Source organism: Eublepharis macularius, chromosome 5 (genome assembly GCF_028583425.1).
Source record: "Eublepharis macularius isolate TG4126 chromosome 5, MPM_Emac_v1.0, whole genome shotgun sequence".
Classification (NCBI taxonomy): Eukaryota; Metazoa; Chordata; class Lepidosauria; order Squamata; family Eublepharidae; genus Eublepharis; species Eublepharis macularius.
This window is the reverse complement of record NC_072794.1, coordinates 112,996,404-113,021,297: the sequence shown is the minus strand read 5'-3', so window position 1 is coordinate 113,021,297 and position 24,894 is coordinate 112,996,404. Positions and strand designations below refer to the sequence as shown.

The following is a 24,894-nucleotide window of genomic DNA, read 5'->3' as shown; positions in this document are numbered from 1 at the left end:
CAAGGAATCACTAATAATGAGTGATAATCACAAAATGATTAATTGAAAGTGACAAGACAACTGTCATTCTTCACCCTTGATGGCTAGAAAACTGTTCTCCCTCTCTCCCCTGCCTGGACCCCAGTCCAGCTCTACCTCATCTTTGCAACAAAACTATTAATAGAATAAGAGAGGAGTCTAGAGGCTCATCACCTCAAAATCACCGCACTAGGGTGCAAAACCTAGAGGAGCCATTTACCAGATTGCCAAAACAAAAGGAATCATGGCTCAGACTGCAGCCCATTTTCACCTACAAGCATTCACATGAGCAATGGGTAGGACATACCAATACGGGATGATTTCTTTTTCTGACAAATATTTTTGACAGAAAGCAAAGGCAAGCTTTCCTCATTTAATGGTTAGACTCTTGCATCACTTCTGGACTCGGTTACAGAGTTAAGAGAGCTGCTGTAGCAGAGTGTTAAGTGGCTGGACTGTGGATCAGCACCCTGCTAGTTTGACTCCCACTATGGCCATGAATTCTGCAGGTGGCCTTAGGTAGGCCACACTACTCAGCCCCAGTTCCCAGATGTATTGTGGGGATAATAATAACAGTGGCTTTGTTCACTGTTTTGAGTGTGGCACTAATCTGTCCAGAAGGGTTGTATATAAGCATGCTGTTGTTGTTGTTGTTGTTGTTATCAGATGAAAATAGTCCTTCATCCATAAGATGATCCTTCTCTCTAGGAGAATAAAGAATCCTGTGACATTGTAAAGATTAACAAATTTATTGCAGCATAAGGCACATGCAACTGACAAAGTGGGCTCTGGCTCATGGAAGCTTATGCTGGAATAATACTGTTACCCTTTAAAGTATCACAGGATTCTTTGTAACAGACAGTTGCTTCTTTGGATTCCATCTACAAGAGAGGTCTTCAGTGACTCCACCATTTGCCTTGAGGGTAAAATAAATAATGTTTAATTTCAAAAATAGTTCTTGAACTTTCATACACAGGTCATAGGGCTGTGTTGTAAGGAAATGGTTCAAAGAGGTACTTCGATAAAAAAGGGTAGAGACTGTAGACTATACTACTGTGCACTGACTGTTACTGTCATTTATTATGTCATGTCAAATGGCTTATATTTTGTTTTAACCTTGTTTCAGCTCTGTATCAGATTTTTGCTTGTTTTCAAATTTCTGCAATGTATACCTTATTGTATTCTTTATTGAATGTCCCAGCTATTGATCATACTGAATTATACTGTGTAATCCACCGTGTCAATGAAAAAGGTGGACTATAAATAACATAAGTAAAATAAAGAAATAAAATAAACATAACATAAATTTGGTAGCACAAGGAGGATAAGGCATGTGGGCAGGCAGACAGGAATGAAGGAACTTAAATACAGTTACTTGGGTGGTGGATAAGGTTTGAAGAGTGCCAGGCAAGCAGGGGAGTGCAGACTGCAAGAGAAAAATTGGCACAAAAGGGCAGGCTCTGGGAGGAGAGAGAAAAGCAAAATCCTACCCCATATACTAATCAGGATTGGAATACCTCACACATGTATGTAATTCTAGTAGCTACAGCTTGTTGTCAGTCAAGAAAGCCCAGAGCCTCTCCCCCACCCCCCAGGAACAAAGTGCTCCAGAGATGCCAACCTCCACCACAGTTGGGGGATCCTGTGGGAGCACCTGTGTGTTTTATGCGCATGTGAGGTATAAACAGGGCTTTTTTTCTGGGAAAAGAGGTGGTGGAACATAGTGGGTCGCCCTTGAAGAAAATGGTCACATGGCTGGTGGCCCCGCCCCCTGATCACCAGACAGAGGGGAGTTTGGATTGCCCTCCGTGCCGCTCGGTGGCGCAGAGGGCAGTCTAAATTCCTCTCTGTCTGGAGGTCAGGGGGCAGGGCCACCAGCCATATGACCATTTTCAAGAGGTTCCGGAACTCCGTTCCACCACGTTCCCGCTGAAAAAAAGCCCTGGGTATAAATATCCACTGCCCTTCCCCTTTACAACCCTTGCCCTGGTTTGGCTCCTGTGGGACCTGGTACCCCTAACCATGTTCTTTCTCTACATGCTTATTAAAAAATGCTACCTGCCTTGTGAACAGAGGGAGAGACAAAGGCAATAACAAAAGAAACCAGAACAAAACAAAAGAAATTGTGTGTTTTTCTTTGTTATACACCGTTTAGGTGGAGAATTAAGTTTTGTTTTCATATTAATTATAATAAACACCCTGTTATGACCCCTTTCTTCCTCTTGGGTAGATTTGGTCTTTAAACCGTTTATTCTTGCCCCCTCTTGGTAGATTGCTGCCACCAGGAATTAAATTCCAGAATAATTTACATTCACTCCGCCCACACTCTCAGTCATCAACCAGTCATATCACTCACTCATCCCTCTCTTTCACCTCCACACTTCATCTGTACCACACCAAGCATTTAAAGACACACACACTTAAAATCATTACAGATCCTATTATCATTATAATTAATAATAAAAATGCACAAGTCTAATAAGGTTTACGTGCTGCCAGCCTAGCATCTGATTTTTACTTGGTTTGTTTCTCAGGGTTATGTTCTGATCCAAATCGACCATTTTGCAAGTGAGAGAAACAGTTTTGCTCCTCTGTAAATGCATGGACTTCTTCAGCATCATGTGAATACTTTTTTTAAAAAAATACTGGTTCAGTAGGTTTGAGCTGGATTTAGTTTTGAAAATTGGGGGGCAAGGTGGTGACATCACCAACATCACTATGACATTTCCAAGTATAATATGAAAGTGACAATGGGTAGCTGTAGGAAAAGCCAGAAACTCTATGGTAAAACTCTGTGGGTTTACCATAGAGTTTCTATTAATTCCTAGAGCTACCCATTGTCACCTCCAGGTTCTACATTTAAATCTAAAATATGTCACTTGGGAATACTGTTTCTGTATGTTACAAAATGGGGGCAGTCATTTCTCCAACAGTCTGAGGGTGCAACTGCATCATATGCCCAACACATGCTGGGTCACAGGTGCACAACTGGCTCACAGTCAAACGTACATCAGGGAAACCCACTTTTAAAAGTGCTCAGTCACTCAGCGGTATGAGGGAATGCTGCAAGGGGAGAGAAGTAGCTTCTATTTTCCCTCCCAACCTGCTTTCACCCATGGAAAGCGAGGCAGAGAGACTTTTCACCCCTTTTCTCTGGCTCCACATGCCCTTCCTAGAGCACATATGGCCAGAGAAAGGGGGCAACCCTCCTCCACCCCTCTTTCTGCTGGTGAAAGCCGGGTAGGAGAGTAACTAGAAGCTCCAGCTCGTGCCTTGCAGCACTAAGCAAACAAGTGCTTTTTAAGATGAGTTCCCTCAATGTAGTCTGAGAGTCCAGTAGCTCACCCATGACCTTGCACATGTTGGGCATATTGTGTAACTTGGCCCTGAGTCTCCCTCCCTTCTCAGGGAAAGTGTCCATGAAAGTTTCAGAATAATCACAGGAGCAGAGTGTCAGTTGGCATGTTGGTTTTCCAAAAGAAAGCATGTTCTTTTCAGGCAAGAGGTGTATCTCTGGTTAAGTTGCCAGTGGAATAACCCAGTACGTCACTCACAGACTGCCAGTACAACACTATTCTAAAAAGCTTGCAGGGAAGAGGAGTGAGCACACATGCATGCACTTGCCCATCATCTTCAACAGAAGAGGCAGGTGCTGTGTGTGTGTGTATATATATATATATATATATACCTTCTCTATTCCATTTCTGCTGAAATACATCGAGTAAGGAAATCTCTTAATTTGACATCCAATTTTTTAAATTTTGTTTTACTCTCCATAGGATTTTGCTGTAACAAAAGCTCCGTTCAGACATCATACCAAGTCACGTTTAAGGAACCTTTATTATAATTTAATGTGATATCTGAACTGACAGTCCATAGCCAATGAAAACATGATTTGTTATGGCAAGCCTGGTTTGTGCTAACTATGGTTTGACATATTTGGCAGAGCAACAGTTGTTTCACTCTGTGGGCCATTGGACCTCGAAGCTCTCCTACACTGCAACTATTTCCAAGGGTTCTCTGGCCCTAGGAGTCATCTGGGGGCAGGTGCCTGTGGTGGAAAATGAAAGCCTGCACACCCATTCTCCTTTCCACTTTCTGTTAATTTGCTGCACTTGTATTTCTTTAGGACCTAATGCAATGTTTGATTTCCTATCCATTTGCAAGTCTATGATCTGGTACTGACTGAGAAGCATGTTGCTTCACTGTCTTGTTTATTTATTTACTTATCTAAAACATTTATACTTTGCCTTTCCCCCTAAAGGGATCTATCCTTTACTGTTTACTCGTAGTATGATGATTTACTTTGTATTGTCGAAGGCTTTCACGGCCGGAGAACGATGGTTGTTGTGGGTTTTCCGGGCTGAATTGCCGTGGTCTTGGCATTGTAGTTCCTGACGTTTCGCCAGCAGCTGTGGCTGGCATCTTCAGAGGTGTAGCACCAAAAGACAGAGATCTCTCAGTGTCACAGTGTGGAAAAGATGTCGGCAGGTCATTTGTATCTACTCAGGAGGGGTGGGGTTGAGCTGAGTCATCCTGTAAGAGTTTCCCAGGGTGTGGAATGCTAATAGCGGGAGGCTTCACTGTATCCTGAGGAGGTTCTTTTGCATATGGATTGGGGCTTGATGTGCTAATCTTCTCTGCAGGGATATTGTCGGGGATAGAATGTTTTGTTAGCCTGGTGTTTTTCAGAACTGGAAACCATGCTCTGTTCATTCTTAAGGTTTCTTCTTTCCTGTTGAAGTTTTGCTTATGCTTGTGAATTTCCATGGCTTCCCTGTGCAGTCTGACAAAGTAGTTGGAAGTGTTGTCCAGTATTTTGGTGTCCTGGAATAAGATACTGTGCCCTGTTTGAGTTAGGCTATGTTCAGCCACTGCTGATTTTTCCCAGAGGATGTAACAGCCTTATTCCATCATTGTCTGACAACCAGTTACTTCCAATGGGATAACGAATTCTATGAACAGATGGATGGGGTGGCCATGGGGAGCCCTCTCAGCCCAGTTATAGCAAACTTCTACATGGAACATTTTGAAAAAACAGCTCTAGAATCAGCACCCCACAAACCTAGTGTATGGTTCTGGTTTGTGGATGATACATTTATCATTTGGAGCCATGGGGAGGAAGAATTGATGGGGGTTTTGAATCATCTCAACAACATCCACCTGAACATACAATTCACAATGGAGAAAGAAATCGAGGGAAAACTCCCATTTCTGGATACCTTGGTCATCCACAAAGCAAACTTTCAGTTAGGTCACAAGGTCTACAGGAAACCAACTCACACTGATCAGTACTTACACAAAAACTCCAACCACCACCCCCGACAGAAAAGAGGCATAATGAAAACATTAGTGGATCGCGCAAGACGGATATGTCAGCCGCACTTTCCCAATGAGGAAATTAATCATCTAAACCATGCACTTCAGGCAAATGGCTACTCCAGAAATGAAATCCGAAGAGCAATCAAACCCAGGATGAATCAAACAACCAAGGAAAAACAGTCTCCTACAGGAAAAGTGTTTTTGCCATATATCAAAGGAATTACTGATCAGATGGGAAAGCTTATGAAAAAGCATAACCTTCAAGCAGTATTCAGACCCACCCGAAAAATACAACAGATGCTACGATCAGCAAAAGACAGTAGAGACCCCCTCACCTCTGCAGGAGTATACCGTATACCCTGCTGCTGTGGACAAGTTTACATCGGGACCACAAAGCGTAGCATCCAGACAAGAATAAAAGAACATGAAAGACACTGCAGACTTGGACAACCTGAAAAATCAGCAGTGGCTGAACATAGCCTAACTCAAACAGGGCACAGTATCTTATTCCAGGACACCAAAATACTGGACAACACTTCCAACTACTTTGTCAGACTGCACAGGGAAGCCATGGAAATTCACAAGCATAAGCAAAACTTCAACAGGAAAGAAGAAACCTTAAGAATGAACAGAGCATGGTTTCCAGTTCTGAAAAACACCAGGCTAACAAAACATTCTATCCCCGACAATAGCCCTGCAGAGAAGATTAGCACATCAAGCCCCAATCCATATGCAAAAGAACCTCCTCAGGATACAGTGAAGCCTCCCTCCATTAGCATTCCACACCCTGGGAAACTCTTACAGGATGACTCAGCTCAACCCCACCCCTCCTGAGTAGATACAAATGACCTGCCAACATCTTTTCCACACTGTGACACTGAGAGATCTCTGTCTTTTGGTGCTACACCTCTGAAGATGCCAGCCACAGCTGCTGGCGAAACGTCAGGAACTACAATGCCAAGACCACGGCAATTCAGCCCGGAAAACCAACAACAACCACCATGATTTACTTTCATTTGTATGTGGTTTGTACTGATTTGCCCTAGCTGGGTATGCCATATCAGCCTGCATTTACAAGAAGATTTACAGTGCACTCCTAAGAAGAGTTACTCCAGTCTAACCCATTGTAACCAATGGGCTTAGACTGAAGTAACCCTTCTTAGGATTCCAATGCTAATGTACAGGGTTGTTTAAGTTGGTTTCTAAGAAATGTTCCGTAACATGTTTTTTCTACCCAATTCCTAATATTTTATGGCTCTGTTTCACAGTGTCAATAATTGTTTCTAATAATTTGGAATAACCTTTATGGATTACTCCTATTTGAAACACTGGTATAGAAACTGACTCTATCAGATACAGCCTGCTCTGACCCTGGTAATTTCTGTTCTAGATTTTAGTCCCCAGTTCTTTATATGGTGCGTCATCTTGCCTAATCTTTTAATGTATTGGGTTATGTTTAAGGTATAGATTAGCTGCAGACTTCAGTGAAGGGTTCCAGCATAGCCATTCTCCTTTCCTCGTGCCGAGGCTTGCAGCATTTAAAGACAAACAGAATTACTGTGGTGTAAGCTTTCACATAAGATAGAGCACACTTTGTCAGATTACATTATACAATATAATAAAAAAGGATAATAGGCATAATCCACTCTTAATCTATGACCACTAGTGATGACATATCAAAGTGGATAATGTAAATAAATACCTAAATAGGGAAGTTTAAATTTATATACTGAGCTGGAAATCCCCAAGATGAGTTGAGACCAAATTCCACAGTCAGATTTGCTAATATACTAATTCTCAGAGTGGCCCCATCCGTGGATACTTAAATCCAGAAATTAGAACCAGTTTGGCAACTCTGTTGGTCAATTAGATTTTTTTAAAAAAATATCAACAGGATAATTCCTTTCTAGTGATCAAAAATTTACAAAATAGCAAACTTGTAGGACACTCAGGCTGCGATTATTATTCAATGAAAGTATCAAAAGCAGGCATTTTTCAGAAATGTAGAATATGTAACAGTAATTTCAGAACTACATTTTTCATGGTTCATGAGATTGTATGTATGGGATGCTGGATTGTGGTGTTGGTTGACTTTGGGCTTCCTGCTGACATCACATCTGGGTGCCCAAACATGACATCAACGGTGCTCTAGAAACTCTGTGTTAGTACCATACTTTCTAAAGTTTTAATCCATGCACTAACGTCGTGTCTGGATTTATTGCCCGGACATGACATCAACATGTAACTTGACATCGTTTCTGCTCCTGTCCCTGTCCTAAAGCACATGGGGATGCCAGTCCGCCACCTGGCATTCCTGTTTCCCTGCCCCAGCACCACAGCTCCCCAAGACAAATCAGAATGCACACAAACATGCACACGCGCACCCAGCAGCCTTTTAAGGTTAAGGTGCATGCTGAGTGGTCTAATCTCAGATCACCAACCTAATGCATAGTTCACCACAGAATGTCCGTTATGCTTTGCTCTTTTCTTTCATGTGTTGCTACTTGTGCATTTCTTTTCTCAAACAAAATATCTTGCTTTATGTATTTCAGGTGCAGCTTTAAGAAGAAGCTTCAACAATGCACACAAGGGAAAAAATGAATCACTACTGGAGGAAGAAAAGGAGAAGCTCCGATTAGACAGATGCCATTTGGCAAATTATGACCTCTTCAGCTGGGAGAGCCTCCTACTCCTAGCACAATATTCTTACTCAGGAACAACAACATCCGTGGAAGCATCTAGAGGGCGCAGAGCAGTGGCTGTTTGTTGTCTGCTCTTACACCATTTTGTCTATGCTGAGGTCCAAATGTGTCCTGTAAAAGCTTTCACCTTACATGGAAGTTGGACTTGCCAGTTGAAAATGAGACACTTCCAACTGAACTTGCTTCTCATCTGTATGGCAACTACCACTGCAATTCCTGTTGTGCCCTGGAAAGTCAAATGCCCACTACAGTGTGTCTGCCAGATCAGGCCATGGTACACCCCCAGGTCTGCATACAGGGAGGCAGCCACAGTTGACTGTAATGATTTGTTTATCTCCACAGTGCCTGAAAGCTTGCCAGAGGGGACACAGATCCTTCTCTTGCAAAGCAACAATATTGCCAAGGTTGAGCAGAGTGAGCTGGACTATCTGAAAAATCTGACGGAGATGGATCTGTCACAGAACAGCTTCTCTGACATTTTGGACTTTGGCCTGAAAAACATGCCCCAACTGCTGAGCCTTCACTTGGAAGAGAATCAACTGACTGAACTGCCTGATAACAGCTTCTTGGGCCTGGCCACTCTCCAGGAGCTTTATCTCAACCACAATCAAATTTGCAGGATCTCTCCCAAAGCCTTTTTAGGCCTTGGAAACCTCCTTCGGCTTCACCTCAATTCCAACCTCCTGAGGACAATTGACAGCCGCTGGTTTCAAGTACTGCCCAGTCTGGAGATCCTCATGATAGGAGGCAACAAAGTAGATGCCATTTTGGATATGAACTTCAGGGCCCTATCAAATCTGAGGAGTTTGGTTCTGGCAGGAATGAACTTGAGGGAGATTTCAGATTATGCACTAGAAGGCCTGAGAAGTCTAGAGAGTCTGTCTTTCTATGACAATAAGCTAGTCAATGTCCCTAAGAGGGCACTACAGCAAGTCCCTGGTCTTAAATTCTTGGATCTGAACAAAAACCCACTTCAGAGGGTTAAGCAGAGTGACTTCACCAATATGCTGCACCTCAAGGAATTGGGACTCAACAACATGGAGGAGTTGGTTTCTATTGACAAGTTTGCCTTGATCAACCTGCCTGAACTGACCAAACTGGATGTGACCAACAACCCTAAACTGTCTTACATCCACCCCAGTGCTTTCCACCACCTCCCCCAGATGGAGACCCTCATGCTCAACAACAATGCCCTAAGTGCCTTGCATAAGCAGACACTGGAGTCCCTCCCCAATCTACAGGAGATCAGCATCCATAGCAACCCCATCCGCTGTGACTGCATCATTCGATGGGTCAACAGTACTGAGAATCACATACGTTTCATTGAACCTCAGTCCACATTATGTGCTGAGCCTCCAGACCTAAAGAAAAAGCACATCCGAGATGTCCCCTTTAGAGAAATGACTGACAGGTGCTTGCCCCTCATCTCTGACAAAAGCTTTCCTTCCCATTTAGAAGTGGCAGATGGAGAGGACATCTCTCTGCACTGCAGAGCTCTGGCAGAACCAGAACCAGAGATATACTGGGTCACACCATCAGGCCTCAAGCTGATGCCATACTCTGATGATGGGAAATATAAAGTATACCCTGAAGGGACAATGGAAATCCGCAAAGTCAGAGCTCGAGATGCTGGGCTCTACACATGTATGGCTCAAAACCTCATTGGTGCAGATACCAAAAGCATAAGCTTGATGGTCAACAGTTCTTTCCCCTTTAGTGAGGACACCCTGGAGCTGCTGGTGAAGGAAGTTCAGGCCTACCACATCCTGGTTGCCTGGAAACCTCACCTCAACACTGTTTCTTCTAATATCACATGGTCCAGTTTTAGCCCCAACTTGGATATGACCAACATGGCCCGCATTCCAACAGGCACTCATATGTACAATATCACACGACTGTATCACAACACAGAATACTGGGCTTGTCTTCATGTAGCCTTCATAGACTTGCAGAGTAAGGTGGCTTGTGTCAATGCCAGGACTAAAGAGGCTCAATACCAGTACCTTGAAAGCAGGCAGAGCCTCCTGATTGTGTTGTCTCTCTGCATTTTGTTGCTGTTCATTAGCCTTATAGGCAACTATGGTTTGGGCTTCCTCAAGCCACAGCCTGGAAGCCATGGGACCTGCATGTTATGGAAAACAGGCTCATCTTCAGTGCGTGTAGTATATCCACCCTTCATCAAACACTGGGATAGAGGGAGAAAGAATAAGAAGCTACTGTCTGTGGAGGTACAAGCAGCACTACTGGACTCATGAAAGATTTTGTTTTGTTTTCCAGGGAGGGTGGGCAAGAAGATCCAGTGGAATTTTTTAAAATTACCAAATATAAATGAGAAAAACATGGTCAGTTATAAAAACGATAAGCATGGAGGATGGAGAGGACAAAGGCCTGGTGTGCCCCATGCCCACCTTCATCACCAGTGTTAACACATGGATTGTCTTGCCATTTGAACATCCTTCTGCTCCTGACAGGCAGCCTGTGGATCCTCTGGCAGCTTGTTAACCACTGTACTTTTTTGCTCAGCAAATTGCTGGTCCCTTGGAAATACAAAAGGCCTTTTCCTTTGGGGCTATCTTTGTGTGTGTGCGTGTGTGTCTTTTGCCATTGAAAGTCCTGAACCAAATCTACCAAGCCTCTTCTCACAGCTACATGATTTGCCTGCTGGGAAACACCTCACAGAAGATGATTTGGAAGGAAAGGCAGCCTACTTAGGCTACAGAAGCAGTCATAACAATGGTCCTCAAAACAATGAATGCATCTCTGAATCCATTAGTCATGTCAAGGGGGGGAGACTGGATTGGATCTCAACCCAAGAGCTTAATTTCAAGGCTATTTTGTAAACTTTTGTGAATAATGTTTCAAAAAGGGGGGGGGTAAAGAAATTCCTGCTTTTCTGATTTTTTTTTGTAAAAAGAAAAAAAAAGAAAAATCTCCTTTGTATACCAATCTGCCATAGCTAGGCTTCGTGCTAGGTCAGCATTGCTTCAGCGATGGGGGGAGGGCAGTTGTGAGAGGATGTTGGGTGATAAACTTTGATGCAGGTGAGGATTCAAAGAATAAGAATCTCTTTGTTTTAAGTGGCTGATCTCCATGCTACAGAACTCAAAACATCCCCAGGAGGCTAAAACAAGGGAAAGGGAAAGAGGATAAATATTCCATTTTCTAAGTCTGTTATCACCTCTTTGTCTCTGATAAGCCAATTAAAATTGCAAATGAATTATATCAGTGGACAGTGTGGTTTTCCCCAACCTCTTCCTTTTTACAACAAAATCCAAGGAGCAGTAGTAGTTTTCAGGGATGGTGTGGCACTGACAGCACCACATCACAGTGTGGTGTAGTAGTTAGATGGCTGGACTAGGATCTAGAAGACTCAGGTTTGAATCCAGTCTCAAGCTGGATCTGTGACCTTGAGCCAGTCATATACACTCTTGGCCTAACCTACCCCACAGGACTGTTGTGATGATAAAATGGAGGAGAGTAGAACAGTGTAAGCAGCTTTGGGTTCCCACTGGAGAGATGGGGGGTGGGTATTAATTAAGTAAATCAAAAAATGTAAGAATGGGAAAGTGCTGAGCTGTGACCTAGGGGATGGAGACTTCCATGTCCTTACCAGCAGATGCACAAGGCATCACTGAAAGCAGTGCAGCACGAGTCAGCCGTGCTAGGTGTGCAGCTGCAAGGGGGCTGTACATGCTTGTTCCCCATCTCAGTAGGCATAGCCAGTGAGCAGCCACACTTATGTACAGTGCTGATCAAGATGCCCCCCTGTCTCTGCTGCCACCTTGCAATGGCTACTGTTCAGCACAGCAGTGACTCTTTGCCACAACTCCTCATGAGCCAGTTTGGTGTCGTGGTTTGGTGTAGAGCCAGTTTGGTGTAGTGGTTAAGAGTGCGGGACTCTAATCTGGAGAGCCGGGTTTGATTCCCCACTCCTCCACTTGAAGCCAGCTGTGTGACCTTGGGCTAGTCATAGCTCTCTGGAGCTCTCTCAGCCCCACCCACCTCACAGGGTGATTATTGTTGTGGGGATAATGGTAACATACTTTGTAAACCGCTCTGAGTGGTTATTAAGTTGTCCTGAAGGGCGGTATATAAATTGAATGTTATTATTATTATTATTATTATTATTATTATTACTGCAAAGGAAGGTTCTGTATTTGGAATCTCAGATTATACACAGCTGAAGCAGTGCTCCAAGGTATAGTGCTAGGACAAAGATATTTGCTTGTAATTTTTTTATTACGCGTCTTGATCTATAACCCTAGCACCACTTAAGATGTGGAATGGAGTCTGCATGTCACCTGAGGGAATTATAGCCAGCAAAAGTTACTCCCACCCCAGGCCAACTGCAGAATGTGGAAGCTGCTAAAATGTTTTATTTCTTCTCACTGCCTAGGTGCAGACTAGAGTGGTGAGGCTACTGTATCCTCCAAACTTCCATTCATTAGGTCTCTCTTCTCTAAACAAGGGTGATGGGATAATTGTGAACTTGTTTCCAGACTGAAAATTCAGGAGTGAAAAACCTATGCAAGGAGTGTTGTATTTAAAGAAACAGTGACATGTGGGCAAAACAGAAAGAAAGCAATCTGGCAATGCAATTTCTCCTGGAAAAAATGGTAAAACTGGCATATATATATAACACATTGATATTAATATGCTGTTATGTGTACTCTGGATTTAGGAGATTGGTATTATGCTCCCGACCCACTCATTTTTTTATGTGCAGCACAGACTCAAGAACAATTCCGGTATAGTACATAATGGGCACACAGAATTGTACATAGGATTGTATCAATAGGGAAAGGGTTATAGGGACCCACAAGAGTGTTCCAAGCCATAGTTTCCCATGTTTTCCACAGTTCTGTAAGAAAATACCAGTATCCTGGGATACCTCAGCATCCATAATTGAAGGAAGACTAGTCTTACTTACTGCCTGAAGTGAAAACGATAAAGGGGCTGTCCCTTCCTAACTTCTCTCTGCAATGTGTTGGCCTCAAGGAGTAGGAAGTGCCCCCAAGGTGAGCAGGTAAATTGTGTAGAGTCTTCCTTGAACAGTTGCTCTAGGGCAGCACCATCTTTTCCTCCTTGGAAGCAAGCACCTTCACCGTTGCCACAAGATATGGTAAACTTGGGGCCCAAAGGCAATTTGGGTTTTTTGTGGGGGGAGGGGAGATTATTCAAAGCTTGGCATCCATCTCCTGAGCCCCAAACACTGCTCAGTCTTTATGATCTTGCTAGCCCAATGGGAAGCCAGAACTTGTCAATATGTGGATTCATGAAACAAAAACAACCAAACCGGGACTCAACAATCTTTGGAGCCGAAATATATTCAAATTTTTGTGTTATAAAGTGCGAACAGTGCAATAAATACAAACATAAATACAAAATACGTTATACAAAATTTTGAAGTGCCAAGATACAAAGTCCAAGCATATATACATATATCACAATGTTTCTGTTGTCCGGAATCGTCAGAAAAATTTTTGGAAAATTTTTTTTTATAAAGTGCTAGTTGCCAGTTGCCAGTACATCAAAGGGAGCCGGTAGGTAGGGAGTTGTGCACCGTACTTATATATTCACAGTCCATAGATATGAATGTAATTAGACGAACGCCGACGGGGGTTTGCTTGCAAATATCATTAACCCGTTTCGTGAGTACTGAGACTCACTTCCTCTTGGGCTTAAGGCGATTCGGACTGGTCATAAGTATGTTACAAGCACAAGGCATACTCTCCTACCACTCCATACATTCCACGGACAAAAAAAAAAAAATTTTTCCAAAAATTTTTCTGACGATTCCGGACAACAGAAACATTGTGATATATGTATATATGCTTGGACTTTGTATCTTGGCACTTCAAAATTTTGTATAACGTATTTTGTATTTATGTTTGTATTTATTGCACTGTTCGCACTTTATAACACAAAAATTTGAATATATTTCGGCTCCAAAGATTGTTGAGTCCCGGTTTGGTTGTTTTTGTTTCATATTGGTACCGGGGCCGCCCGTTGTTGTTTACCAATATGTGGATTCATAGCTTAATAGCAGAGAGATCTTCAACCTTTCCAGACATGGAGCAGATAGCACTTGACATCAGAGTCAAATGAACAGAAAGAAGAGGCGCCAACACCAGGGCCATGGGCAGCAAACCAAGAGAACAGGGAATGAATCCTCTTCATCACTAAGTGACTGCTTTTTGCCATCTTGCTGCTCTTCTTCTCCTGCATACAAAGAGAGGCAAGGGGCATGGGTAAGGATGGACACATGCTTGTGACCAGCATGAGGGCCTTTGTGATGCAGCTGAGGATCCTGACCCATGGGTTGAAATCCACTGCACTAGCACATTGTTAAAGCATTAGGGATCAGAAGCTACAAAGCAATGGATCTAATTCCCCAGTGCATCTAATTGCAGACCTCTAGGCATACCCTTAGGTAAGAATGATCGCTTGCCCTCATTCCAACCTCTTTGGAAAGAATGCAGACATGCCCCAAGTGGCAGAGCCCCTTACTTAAATTCAACACACAAGTGTGAATGAACCTAAATCTTCATTATGAGATGCAAGTTTTGATAAATTATACCAACTTCTCTCTTAATGGCGGACTCTGTCAGGAGCTGCAAAGAGTAACATAGTTCAGGAGGACAATGAGGGAATGCCATTGGAAAAGCTAATGTGTCAGGAAGATGTCAAACTGAAGGGGCCAGTGTATGTGTGCTTGAAGCCCTTATTAGGGGTGTGCAAGCCAAAAATTTTCGGCTATAGCCGAAAGTAGAAAGCCGAAAGAAGATTCTCTATCGTTAAAGCCGAAAGCCGAAACAAGAATCTCTTTCGGCTTTCGGGATTCTTTCGGCATTCTTTCGGCATTATTTCGGCATTCTTTCGGCTTTTTTCTATGGGAAAATGCCTCCGTCTTCCAGGACGCCTGGAGGAGGCATTTTCCCACCGAATAAGCCCAAAATTGGTGGGGACCTTTCTCTAACCCTTCTCTAACAACCACCCAAGTTTCAGACAGATTGGACTTTGGGGGGCCATGTTATGGCCCCCCAAAGCAGGTCCCCCCATCCTCCCATAAGAAAGCGAAGGAGCAGCATATTGTTAGCATGCTGCTGCTCATCTTTCTTCATTATTTCCTATGGGGAAAAAATGAAGAGGCAGGCTTCCTTTGCCAGGGGTGGCATTTTGCATGCAAAATGCCCCCTTACCCTCAGGGGCCCTTCTCCCACCCCTCCTCCCACCCCCCACCAAGGCTCAGCCTGCTCCCACTTGGGGGGGCCATTTCATGGCCTCCCCAAGTAGGTGCTCTAATCTCTACCACTGACAGCTGGGGGAGGCTTGTGTTGCCAGGGGTGGCATTTTGCATGCAAAATGCCCCCCAACCCTCTGGGGCCCTTCTCCCACCCCTCCTCCCACCCCCCACCAAGGCTCAGCCTGCTCCCACTTGGGGGGGCATTTCATGGCCTCCCCAAGTAGGTGCTCTGCTCTCATCTCTACCACTGACAGCTGGGGGAGGCTTGTCTTGCCAGGGGTGGCATTTTGCATGCAAAATGCCCCCCAGCCCTCTGGGGCCCTTCTCCCACCCTTCCTCCCACCCCCCACCAAGGCTCAGACTGCTCCCACTTGGGGGGGCATTTCATGGCCTCCCCAAGTAGGTCCTCTCAGCCCCTAAAGTCCACCCCTTACAGCCCCACACAAACCCAATTCCCCCCCAGCTGCCACACACAGACCCAAATCCCCACATTAGCCCCTCACAGACCCAAATCCACCCCCACCTGCCCCACACCCATAACCCCAGGAACAGGCTGGCAAAGGCCAGCCCTCTCCCTTTGTTCCCTATGCTGGGAACTTCTAAACTCTCTTTCCCTGGGCAATTCTGCACAGCCCAGGGGTGCCACAATGGTGGGCACACTTCTGAGTGCCAGCTGGTCCCTGTGAAAGAGCACCTGAACCACAGACACCCTCCCTCAAATTCCCCCACCACCTACAGAGATGGCTGGCCAGCCAGCCCCATTGTTCCCTATTATGGGAACCAACTGCACAACAAAGAATAAAACAAGAACAACACAAAATAAAGTTTTTAAAAAATTATTTTCTCCCTTCCAAAGTACAAGTAGGCAAAGCATTATGACACATTACACCAGCAGTCCCCCACACAGAAAAATTAAAACAAAACTCACTTAACATCAGAGAATCACAAAGCATGATTCCTGTCAAAAACACTTTATTTCTTGAACAGCTTTAGGTTACACAGCAGGGGGGAACACCAAAGGGCATGGCAGCACTATCTTACACAAAAATAACACAACTCACTTAACATCAGAGAATCACAAAAGCACAATTCCTGTCAAAAACACTTTATTTCTTGAACAGCTTTAGGCTACACAGCAGGGGGGGGACACCAAAGGGCATGGAAGCAGTATCTTACACAAAAATAACACAACTCACTTCACATTAAAGAATCACCCCAAAAAATTGCTGTCAAAAGCACTTTATTTCTGTAACTGCTTTAGGTTACACAGTAGGAAGGCACCACAGAGCAGGAAAGCAGTGTACTACACAAAAATAACACAACTCACTTCACATCAGAGAATCACACAAACACAATTGCTGTCAAAAACGGTGAAGTGGGTTGTATTATTTTTTGTAGTACATTGCTATCATGCCCTGTTGTGCCCTCCTACTGTGTAACCTAAAGCTGTTCAAGAAATAAAGTGTTTTTGCCAGGAATTGTGTTTTTGTGATTCTCTGATGTTAAGTGAGTTGTGTTATTTTTGTGTAAGATAGTGCTGCCATGCCCTTTGGTGTTCCCCCCTGCTGTGTGGGGCAGGTGGGGGTGGATTTGGGTCTGTGAGGGGCTAATGTGGGGATTTGGGTCTGTGTGTGGCAGCTGGGGGGGAATTGGGTTTGTGTGGGGCTGTAAGGGGTGGACTTTAGGGGCTGAGAGGACCTACTTGGGGAGGCCATAAAATGCCCCCCCCCAAGTGGGAGCAGTCTGAGCCTTGGTGGGGGGTGGGAGGAAGGGTGGGAGAAGGGCCCCAGAGGGCTGGGGGGCATTTTGCATGCAAAATGCCACCCCTGGCAAGACAAGCCTCCCCCAGCTGTCAGTGGTAGAGATGAGAGCAGAGCACCTACTTGGGGAGGCCATGAAATGCCCCCCCCCAAGTGGGAGCAGGCTGAGCCTTGGTAGGGGGTGGGAGGAGGGGTGGGAGAAGGGCCCCAGAGGGTTGGGGGGCATTTTGCATGCAAAATGCCACCCCTGGCAACACAAGCCTCCCCCAGCTGTCAGTGGTAGAGATTAGAGCACCTACTTGGGGAGGCCATGAAATGGCCCCCCCAAGTGGGAGCAGGCTGAGCCTGGGTGGGGGGTGGGGGGAAGGGTGGGAGAAGGGCCCCTGAGGGCTTGGGGGCATTTTGCATGCAAAATGCCACCCCTGGCAACACAAGCCTCCCCCAGCTGTCAGTGGTAGAGATTAGAGCACCTACTTGGGGAGGCCATGAAATGGCCCCCCCAAGTGGGAGCAGGCTGAGCCTTGGTGGGGGGTGGGAGGAGGGGTGGGAGAAGGGCCCCTGAGGGTAAGGGGGCATTTTGCATGCAAAATGCCACCCCTGGCAAAGGAAGCCTGCCTCTTCATTTTTTCCCCATAGGAAATAATGAAGAAGATGAGTAGCAGCATGCTAACAATATGCTGCTCCTTCGCTTTCTTATGGGAGGATGGGGGGACCTGCTTTGGGGGGCCATAACATGGCCCCCCAAAGTCCAATCTGTCTGAAACTTGGGTGGTTGTTAGAGAAGGGTTAGAGGAAGGTCCCCACCAATTTTGGGCTTATTCGGTGGGAAAATGCCTCCCCCAGACGTCCGGGAAGACGGAGGCATTTTCCCATTGAAAAGCCGAAAGAAAGCCGAAAGAATCCCGAAACGTTTCGGCTTTTTTCTTTCGGCTACCCGAAACGTTTCGGCATTCCCCGAAACGTTTCGGCATTCCCCGAAAGAAGCCGAAACACTTTTGTTTCGGCATTCTTTCGGCATTCTGAATGCCGAAACGCACATCCCTAGCCCTTATTCTGGTCCAGTGTAAGGCATACAGGACAGAAAAAACACAAAATAATGTTCTGGCATAGAGTTGAGGACACTAATATGACAGTGGAGCAGAAAGTTGCCCAAGGCTTTCCTGTGCAGAAACCAATTTTTGCCAAGGATTGTAAATCTCACTCTTTAGTTACAAAATCTAGTTGGTTTTATCAATTTAAAACTGGAGTGCTGGTGGGGAAATTGCATCCAGCTTTCAGCAATAATCATCTAATGCAAAATGTGCTGCATTAGCAAGTTAAAACGGCACAGAGACCACCGTGTAAGATATGCTAGAGTACTGTAAACAAGAGGATGCCAGTTCCCTTTAGAAGGAAGGACCTTGGCCCCTCAATCAGAGAGAGAGGAGAAAACCAACAAGAGCGAGTTTTCCTCCTGGCTTTGAAATCCCAGTGCAGGTGACAACGGCAAAAAACCAACATATTGTACAAGGGATACATTAGAAGCCTATCGTTAAAAATTAAAGTGGAATGGGATGTACACAGTCCCAACCATAGCAATTTGCCAGCCCAGACAACATGCGCAAAAAGGGTAGATTTAGATTGTGTGTGCTGTGCTGGCTACCTGTAAACTCAGTATGAGGTACCTGTAATTTGATAGAAAGTCAATCAACAGGGTTTTAAGTTTACTTCTCAGCCTTCACTTCCTTTTCACCAACCAGTTGAAAATAGGGGTTATCAAGGCCTGGGACAATTTGCCTCAGGCAAGCAGCTTACTCTAGGTAAGGAGACTATGTATACACAATGTAAGAGGCTCTCCAGTGCCGTATACACATACATATGTGACAAGGTTCTCAGACTTCTAGACACAGGAAGAAGACCACAAAATTTACTCTTTCTGTCCTTTTGTGTCTTCACTGGACATCTCTAAACAGTTATTTGCAAGGAATTCTTTGATGTGCTGAGACTAATTTTCTTTGAAAGAGGCTGTACAGAATGTACAAGATCTACTTTGATTTCTTGTTTCTTGATCATAGATTCAGCTTCAGCTGAGGTGTCTTCTCCAGCCACTATCCTATGCTTCTCAGCTCTTTTATTCTATTTGTTGTCCTACAGAAGATCCAAAACCAGGGAATGAGGATGGGATATTCTAGTCCTTTAAGCTAACCTTTCATAACCAATTATGGCTCTAGAGCTGCCATAGCATCATAGTTAAGTGGCTAGGCTACAAATCAGCACTCAGCTGTTAAGACTCCCACTACTGCCATGAGCTCAGGAAGTGAGTTTGGGTAAGCCACTTCTTTCAGCCCCAGCTCCCCAGCTGTATTGTGGAGATTATAAGAATAGCACTGACCTTGTTCACCACTCTGACTGGGGCACTAATCTGTCTAGAAGAGCGGTACATAAAAGCAGTTATTATTCCTATTTAGAACTTCCTCTGCTTTCCCCTGCAAAGTGATGTAAGAAGATACATATGCTTAGGTCACACCAGATGATGCTGAGCTTCAAGAAGCTTGGCTAGTGCCTTGAGTGAATGGAGGCCTGGTCTACACACACAATAGTAACAGAATGCACTGTTTCCCAGTATACAGACAGTTTTAGTTTTTTAACATATTTCTCACCCTATGTAAGGAAGTTCCTTATTAAGCAGTGAATGAATACTGTTTAATCTTCTGCTTTCTTCTCAACTTGCTGACACAAGCATCTTTCTATTCTATGAAGTCCGTCCAGCCCAAGAGGGGGAAAAATGAACACACAGCTGCCTGGAAGTTCCTAGATTTTGCAAAACAGTCAGAAAATCTTGTTCATAATTCCAGTTAATGCAGACTATCTATTAATGTTTTGGTAGGTTGGTTGGTTTTAATCAAAAGATGTTCCTCCACAACTGAACACTGTATCATTTCCCTCCATTACATACACACAAGAGCTTTTAACAAGCAGTGGGGCTCTTCATGATATTTAGAGAGCTTCAGGCTATCAACAGGGAATGAAGCATTCAATATTTGACAAGACTGACATTCACTTGGCATTGAGCTCCCCTTTTTCATCAATATGTTTTGAGATTCTAAATGTTCCAGTCGTACCTCAGCTGTGGAAATGGGTAATGGACTGAAGGGAGCTCTGAACTCCAACTCTAAGGAAAGTTTGCTCAACATAGCCATGTTGAGTGTAAGGCTATAATAATGCTATAATAATAATGTTGTTATAACTAATTCAGAGAAATTAATGACAGCAGGTAATATTCAGAAATAGGCCTTTGTGTTACTCTGCTGCCTGGTTGTCTGGCATCAAAGTCAGAGACAGAGAGAAAACAAAGGAGAGAGTGACTCAGCAAATATATAATTATAATTAACAGAAATGTTTACCAATCGGCACGGTTAGATGTTTACCATTCCGTACAATGTTTGCTAGTTTACTGTTTGTGGGTGGGAAGGTGGTGATTTTATGCTATTTAAGTGTGGTATCTCCTTTTGGCTTGCTATTCTTGGGCTATGCATACCAGATATAGGCTGCAATTCTAAAGATGCTTTCCCAGTAATAAGACTCACTGAATAATATGGGATTAGACCTGATTAGGATTGCTCCTATAGAGACATACGTTTTCCATGTAGATGCAGGCATGTAGTTCTGCTCACAGGCCAGATGGGGGCATATACCACCCCTCCTCACCTCCAGAGAAAGGTAATGCCTGCCAATGGTCAGCTCAGACTCTGGAAGAGACACCCCAATGTTTCTCTTATGTCAGCATGCAAGCCACTCACTAGAAGTTTGGGATTTTGTTTCAGCACAGCTAACCATAGATGGCTTCCATGGAAGAGAGAGAGATCCTCATAATTCACCTCCTCCTGAGCAATATTGTGGTGCAGCTGTAGGAAATCATCTCTTCCTAACCCTCCAGCTACATGATTTAATTATCCTTTGATATATGACACTTGGCTGTTTTCTCTACATAACTTTCCACTAGTGTAACTGCAGCAGAGGCCGATCCAAAAATGGAATTCCTCCTTGCATGGAAAGACAGTGCCTGCACCATTGTATCTGAGTCGTGAAATGGGCTGCTGCAGCCCCTTTTACAAGGATTAGCTGCACTCTTAAGAGCAGATCTCCAAACAGCAGGCCTTCGTTTCCTAAATGGGTGCTCTGAATGTGTGACAATGACAATCAGTAACACAGAGAAATAAAAACTAGATGAATTCTGGTGCCACAATCTGAACATACTCAACACAGAGTGAAGCACAGACATCCAGGATGGTACAGCATGGTGGACACAGTCTTTTAGCTGTGGTGGCTACAGCATCCATCATGTTTTGGAGTCTTTCAATTCTATGGCAAGGGGAAATGTTCTTCAGAATCCATCTTCTCCAGTAATTTATTTTTAGGAGCACTTAGCACATTAGGTGCAATGTTGAATTTTCAGCACTGCTGAAACCCTGGCAGAGAACTGTATTACTTGACATTTTGTTTTGCCCTTTCAACATGTTGCCTTTTAATCTGACAGCGCTAATTGTTGGTCTCATACTAGATTGTGAGGCAAATAGCAATGGCACATGTAGCTTGCTCTCTGGTTCTTTTTCTCTTTTAATATAATCTTTTGGAATTATCTCTTCTCTTTCCAAAGAAAGCAGAGCTAATTTTTTTCTGAATGGCTCAGGCGAGAGAGACTGCTGATAGTAAAAGACAAGCATCTGGTTAAATGCAGCAATAATAAGCTATTGTAGGAATGTAAACAAAAAAATTAGAAATGATGCCCAGCTGTGCCACAGAGCAAAGCACTGTAGCCTTGGAAACACTTTCTGAGTAGGAGACAGAAGGAGAGCGTCTCTGGGACAAGGACTAATGAACACAGCAAATGACCTGAACACTGCCACTTAATATACTCAGAACGCCCTTGCTGGGGTGGCCCTTCCCCACAACAGGGTTCCTCCAGATAGTGTTTGTCAACTATTTTAGCAGATATTTATTTGCAAGGGAAGGAGGAAAGCAAACCCCTTTGCTCACTTTTTAAGCCATGGAGAGAATGCTTGGTGGGCTGCTGAAATTTGTGATTGTGTTTTGAGCTGAAAAGGGAAGTGTATAGCAATGGGTAGCCAAGCAGCATAGATGGCATAAGCAACAGAGAGTTGTGGCAATCCTAAACACAGAGGGCCTGGGTTCCTGCCTGCCTGTCTCATATTGTGCTACTGCCTTCTCTTTGGACTGGATGAAAAGCTACAAGCATGGGGGAGGACTCCACATATACCATAGCATGCACTAGAGCAGCACTCTCTCATTCACACACTTGCCACTACCACTACTAGGGTTGCCAGCCTCCAGGTGATAGCTGGAGATCTCCCAGAATTACAACTGATCTCCAGGCAACAGAGATCAGTTCCCCTGGAGAAAATGGCTGCAATGAATGGTGAACTCTATGGCATTATACTCCACTGAGCCCCCCCCCCCACACACACCTTTCCCAAGCCCTGTCCTCTCCAGGCTCCACCCCCTAAATCTCCAGGAATTTTCCAACTTGAACCTGGCAACCCTAACCACTACTGATATTAGAGATGGGCTTCTCAGAGCAGAACCACAAGTGACAAAAGGCACAGATTGGACACTTGTCTGCTTCCCTCAAGTTTTGATGGGAAATGTAGGCATCCTGGTCTCGCAGCTTCGCTCTCTGACTGCTGTCCAATGGACTTTTCAACTGTCACTTGTCCAACATTCCGCCAAGCTGCCTACATTTCCCATCAAAACTTGAGGGAAGCAGACAAATGTCCAATCTGTGCCTTTTGTCACTTGTGGTTCTTCTCTCAGAGCTTAGACATGTGTATAAAGGAAGAAGTAATCAGAAAAAGGGTTAAAAGAACTAATCTGCATAATTTTGCAAATCATGAAAGTGCTATGGGGCTCTGGGTATTGCACACAGCCCAAGAAGGACCATTGGAAATGCTCCAGGCTTTGTTTTTTTTACACATGCTCTTTGGCAGGGATATGAGGGCCCTAAGTACCAGGAGTTGGACTTACTCCCAGCTGTACAGTATTGTAAAGGGTTGCATCAGTAGCAGTGCTAGGATCCCCCTTTCCAGTGCTAGCTCCCACGCACTTACTCAACACCACAAATAAGAGGAAGTAGATGTGTTTGCAGCTCACTCAGAGCAATAGGCCCAGGGAAACACGCACTACACTGGCTAATCTTCCAGTGGCCACAGCAAAAGAGGAAACAAAACAAGCCCAAAGTGACCCCAAGAGTGAAGCACTGAGCTGTGACATTCACCATGGCATCCATCTTGCCTCTAGCAGGGCCTACCCCAAGGACAATGGTTAACTGGTTGCCATGGCAGCCAAATTGTGAGAGGCTGGGGAGATGTATGGGGGTTTAAATTCATGCAGTAGAGAGCAGAAGAGAACTCGCTCACTGACTTCTGAGACTCTCGGAGAAGGTGAAGGAGCAGGAAGAGAGGTGGAAAAATTCCTGGATGCTTCAAAACTCCTCTTCTCTTGTACTGAGGCTCTGTGTACCCAGAAGCCTGGAAAAGGCAGTGTATCTTAAGGTGGGATCAATCCAGAAGAAACTACAAGTCTAAATAAGTGTCAGAACATCTCCCCTCCCCAATTTAATCACAATTTTGCAAAGCAGTAGAAGATTGACTATTTGCAAGCCCCACTATGCACTTTGAGGGGAAAGATCTGTTTGAGGATCTGTTACATTCACATACCAATAAGCCATAAAGAGCTGTCTGCATCTTATGCCACAACCACGACAGGAAACAGAAAAACAGATGCCCTCCGTAGTTGAGAGATGTTGCTTCTGATCTTGTGTAGATCCTGAAACACATGTAGTGCTGCAGTGATGCTTCCATTCCATATCCAATGGATATGGAAGCAAACATGGGTCATTTGATGTTCAACCATCAGCACAAACATTTAAGTGGTATTCAGGTGACCTCCCCTAATGTGGATTTACACTAACAAAAAGGACTTGATGCTGGGCAAAGCACAGTTTGATATAACACGTAAAAAGTTCACAATGCAGTCTAGCACGGGCAACATCCTGTATCCCTCCAGTTCTGGGCCTGTAAATGACTCTGCCATAAATACACTCCTCCTCCCATGATTCATCCCCACTTAGTCTGCTGTAGCAAGAATAACGCACACTTGCATGATTTTCATGAGAGTTTTATCCCCTTTCTCTGCAATAATTTATAAGCACACGTTTTGCTTAGTGCTGTGCTCAGAGTGGCACTGATCCAAAGCCTGTAGTCCAGTATCCTGTTCCTTTGTAGTGGGAAGAAAGGTAGCCTTACTGCATAGATTAGCAGCCACGCTTGCTGCTTCAGTGGACTGGACAGAAAGAGTGCACAACACTCACAGAATGTTTTTTTAAAATGCCAACAAAATTACACAGCACTGTTGTGGGAAAGGGATGATAGTAGCCTTGCTGGCTTTTCCCAGGCATGCCCTTGCTTGAAGCAGGAGGATGGGTATCCCCTAAAGAAAAGAATGTAAAGAAAAAGTTCAGCAAGTGGCACAGACATTACAGAGAAAGAAAGATACTGCATCAGTGGTCACCAAAAGGCTCCAGGTTGGGAAATTCCTCGAGATTTGGGGGTGGAGCCTGAGGAGGGAGGAGTTAGGCGAGGGAAGATTGCTCAGCAGGGAAATGATGCCATTGAGTCCACCCGCCAAAGCTGCCATTTCCTCCAAGGGAATGGATCTCTGTAGTCTGGAGATCTGTTGTAATTCTGGTCATCAAACTCCAGTCTCCACCTGAAAGTTGGCAACCCTATTAGTGATATCCCAAGCTCTGTCCAGTAGGTTCCTGCAACATTTGTGCAAATACATTCCACAC

The 24,894-nt window shown here is 44.4% G+C and overlaps 1 protein-coding gene across 1 annotated transcript; it reads left to right on the top strand.

The window, feature by feature from the left end:
• Nucleotides 1-7,993: 7,993 nt before the first annotated feature.
• Nucleotides 7,994-11,213, top strand: LRRN2 (leucine rich repeat neuronal 2). The gene has a single exon (XM_054980814.1). It carries the CDS (start codon nt 8,147-8,149, stop codon nt 10,295-10,297), a length of 2,151 nt encoding a protein of 716 aa, XP_054836789.1. The 5' UTR covers nt 7,994-8,146; the 3' UTR covers nt 10,298-11,213.
• Nucleotides 11,214-24,894: the final 13,681 nt, after the last annotated feature.

What these genes read in the sequence shown, in the direction of transcription:
- LRRN2 (XM_054980814.1), top strand. Translation starts at nt 8,147, where the DNA reads ATGTGTCCTGTAAAAGCTTTCACCTTACATGGAAGTTGGACTTGCCAG.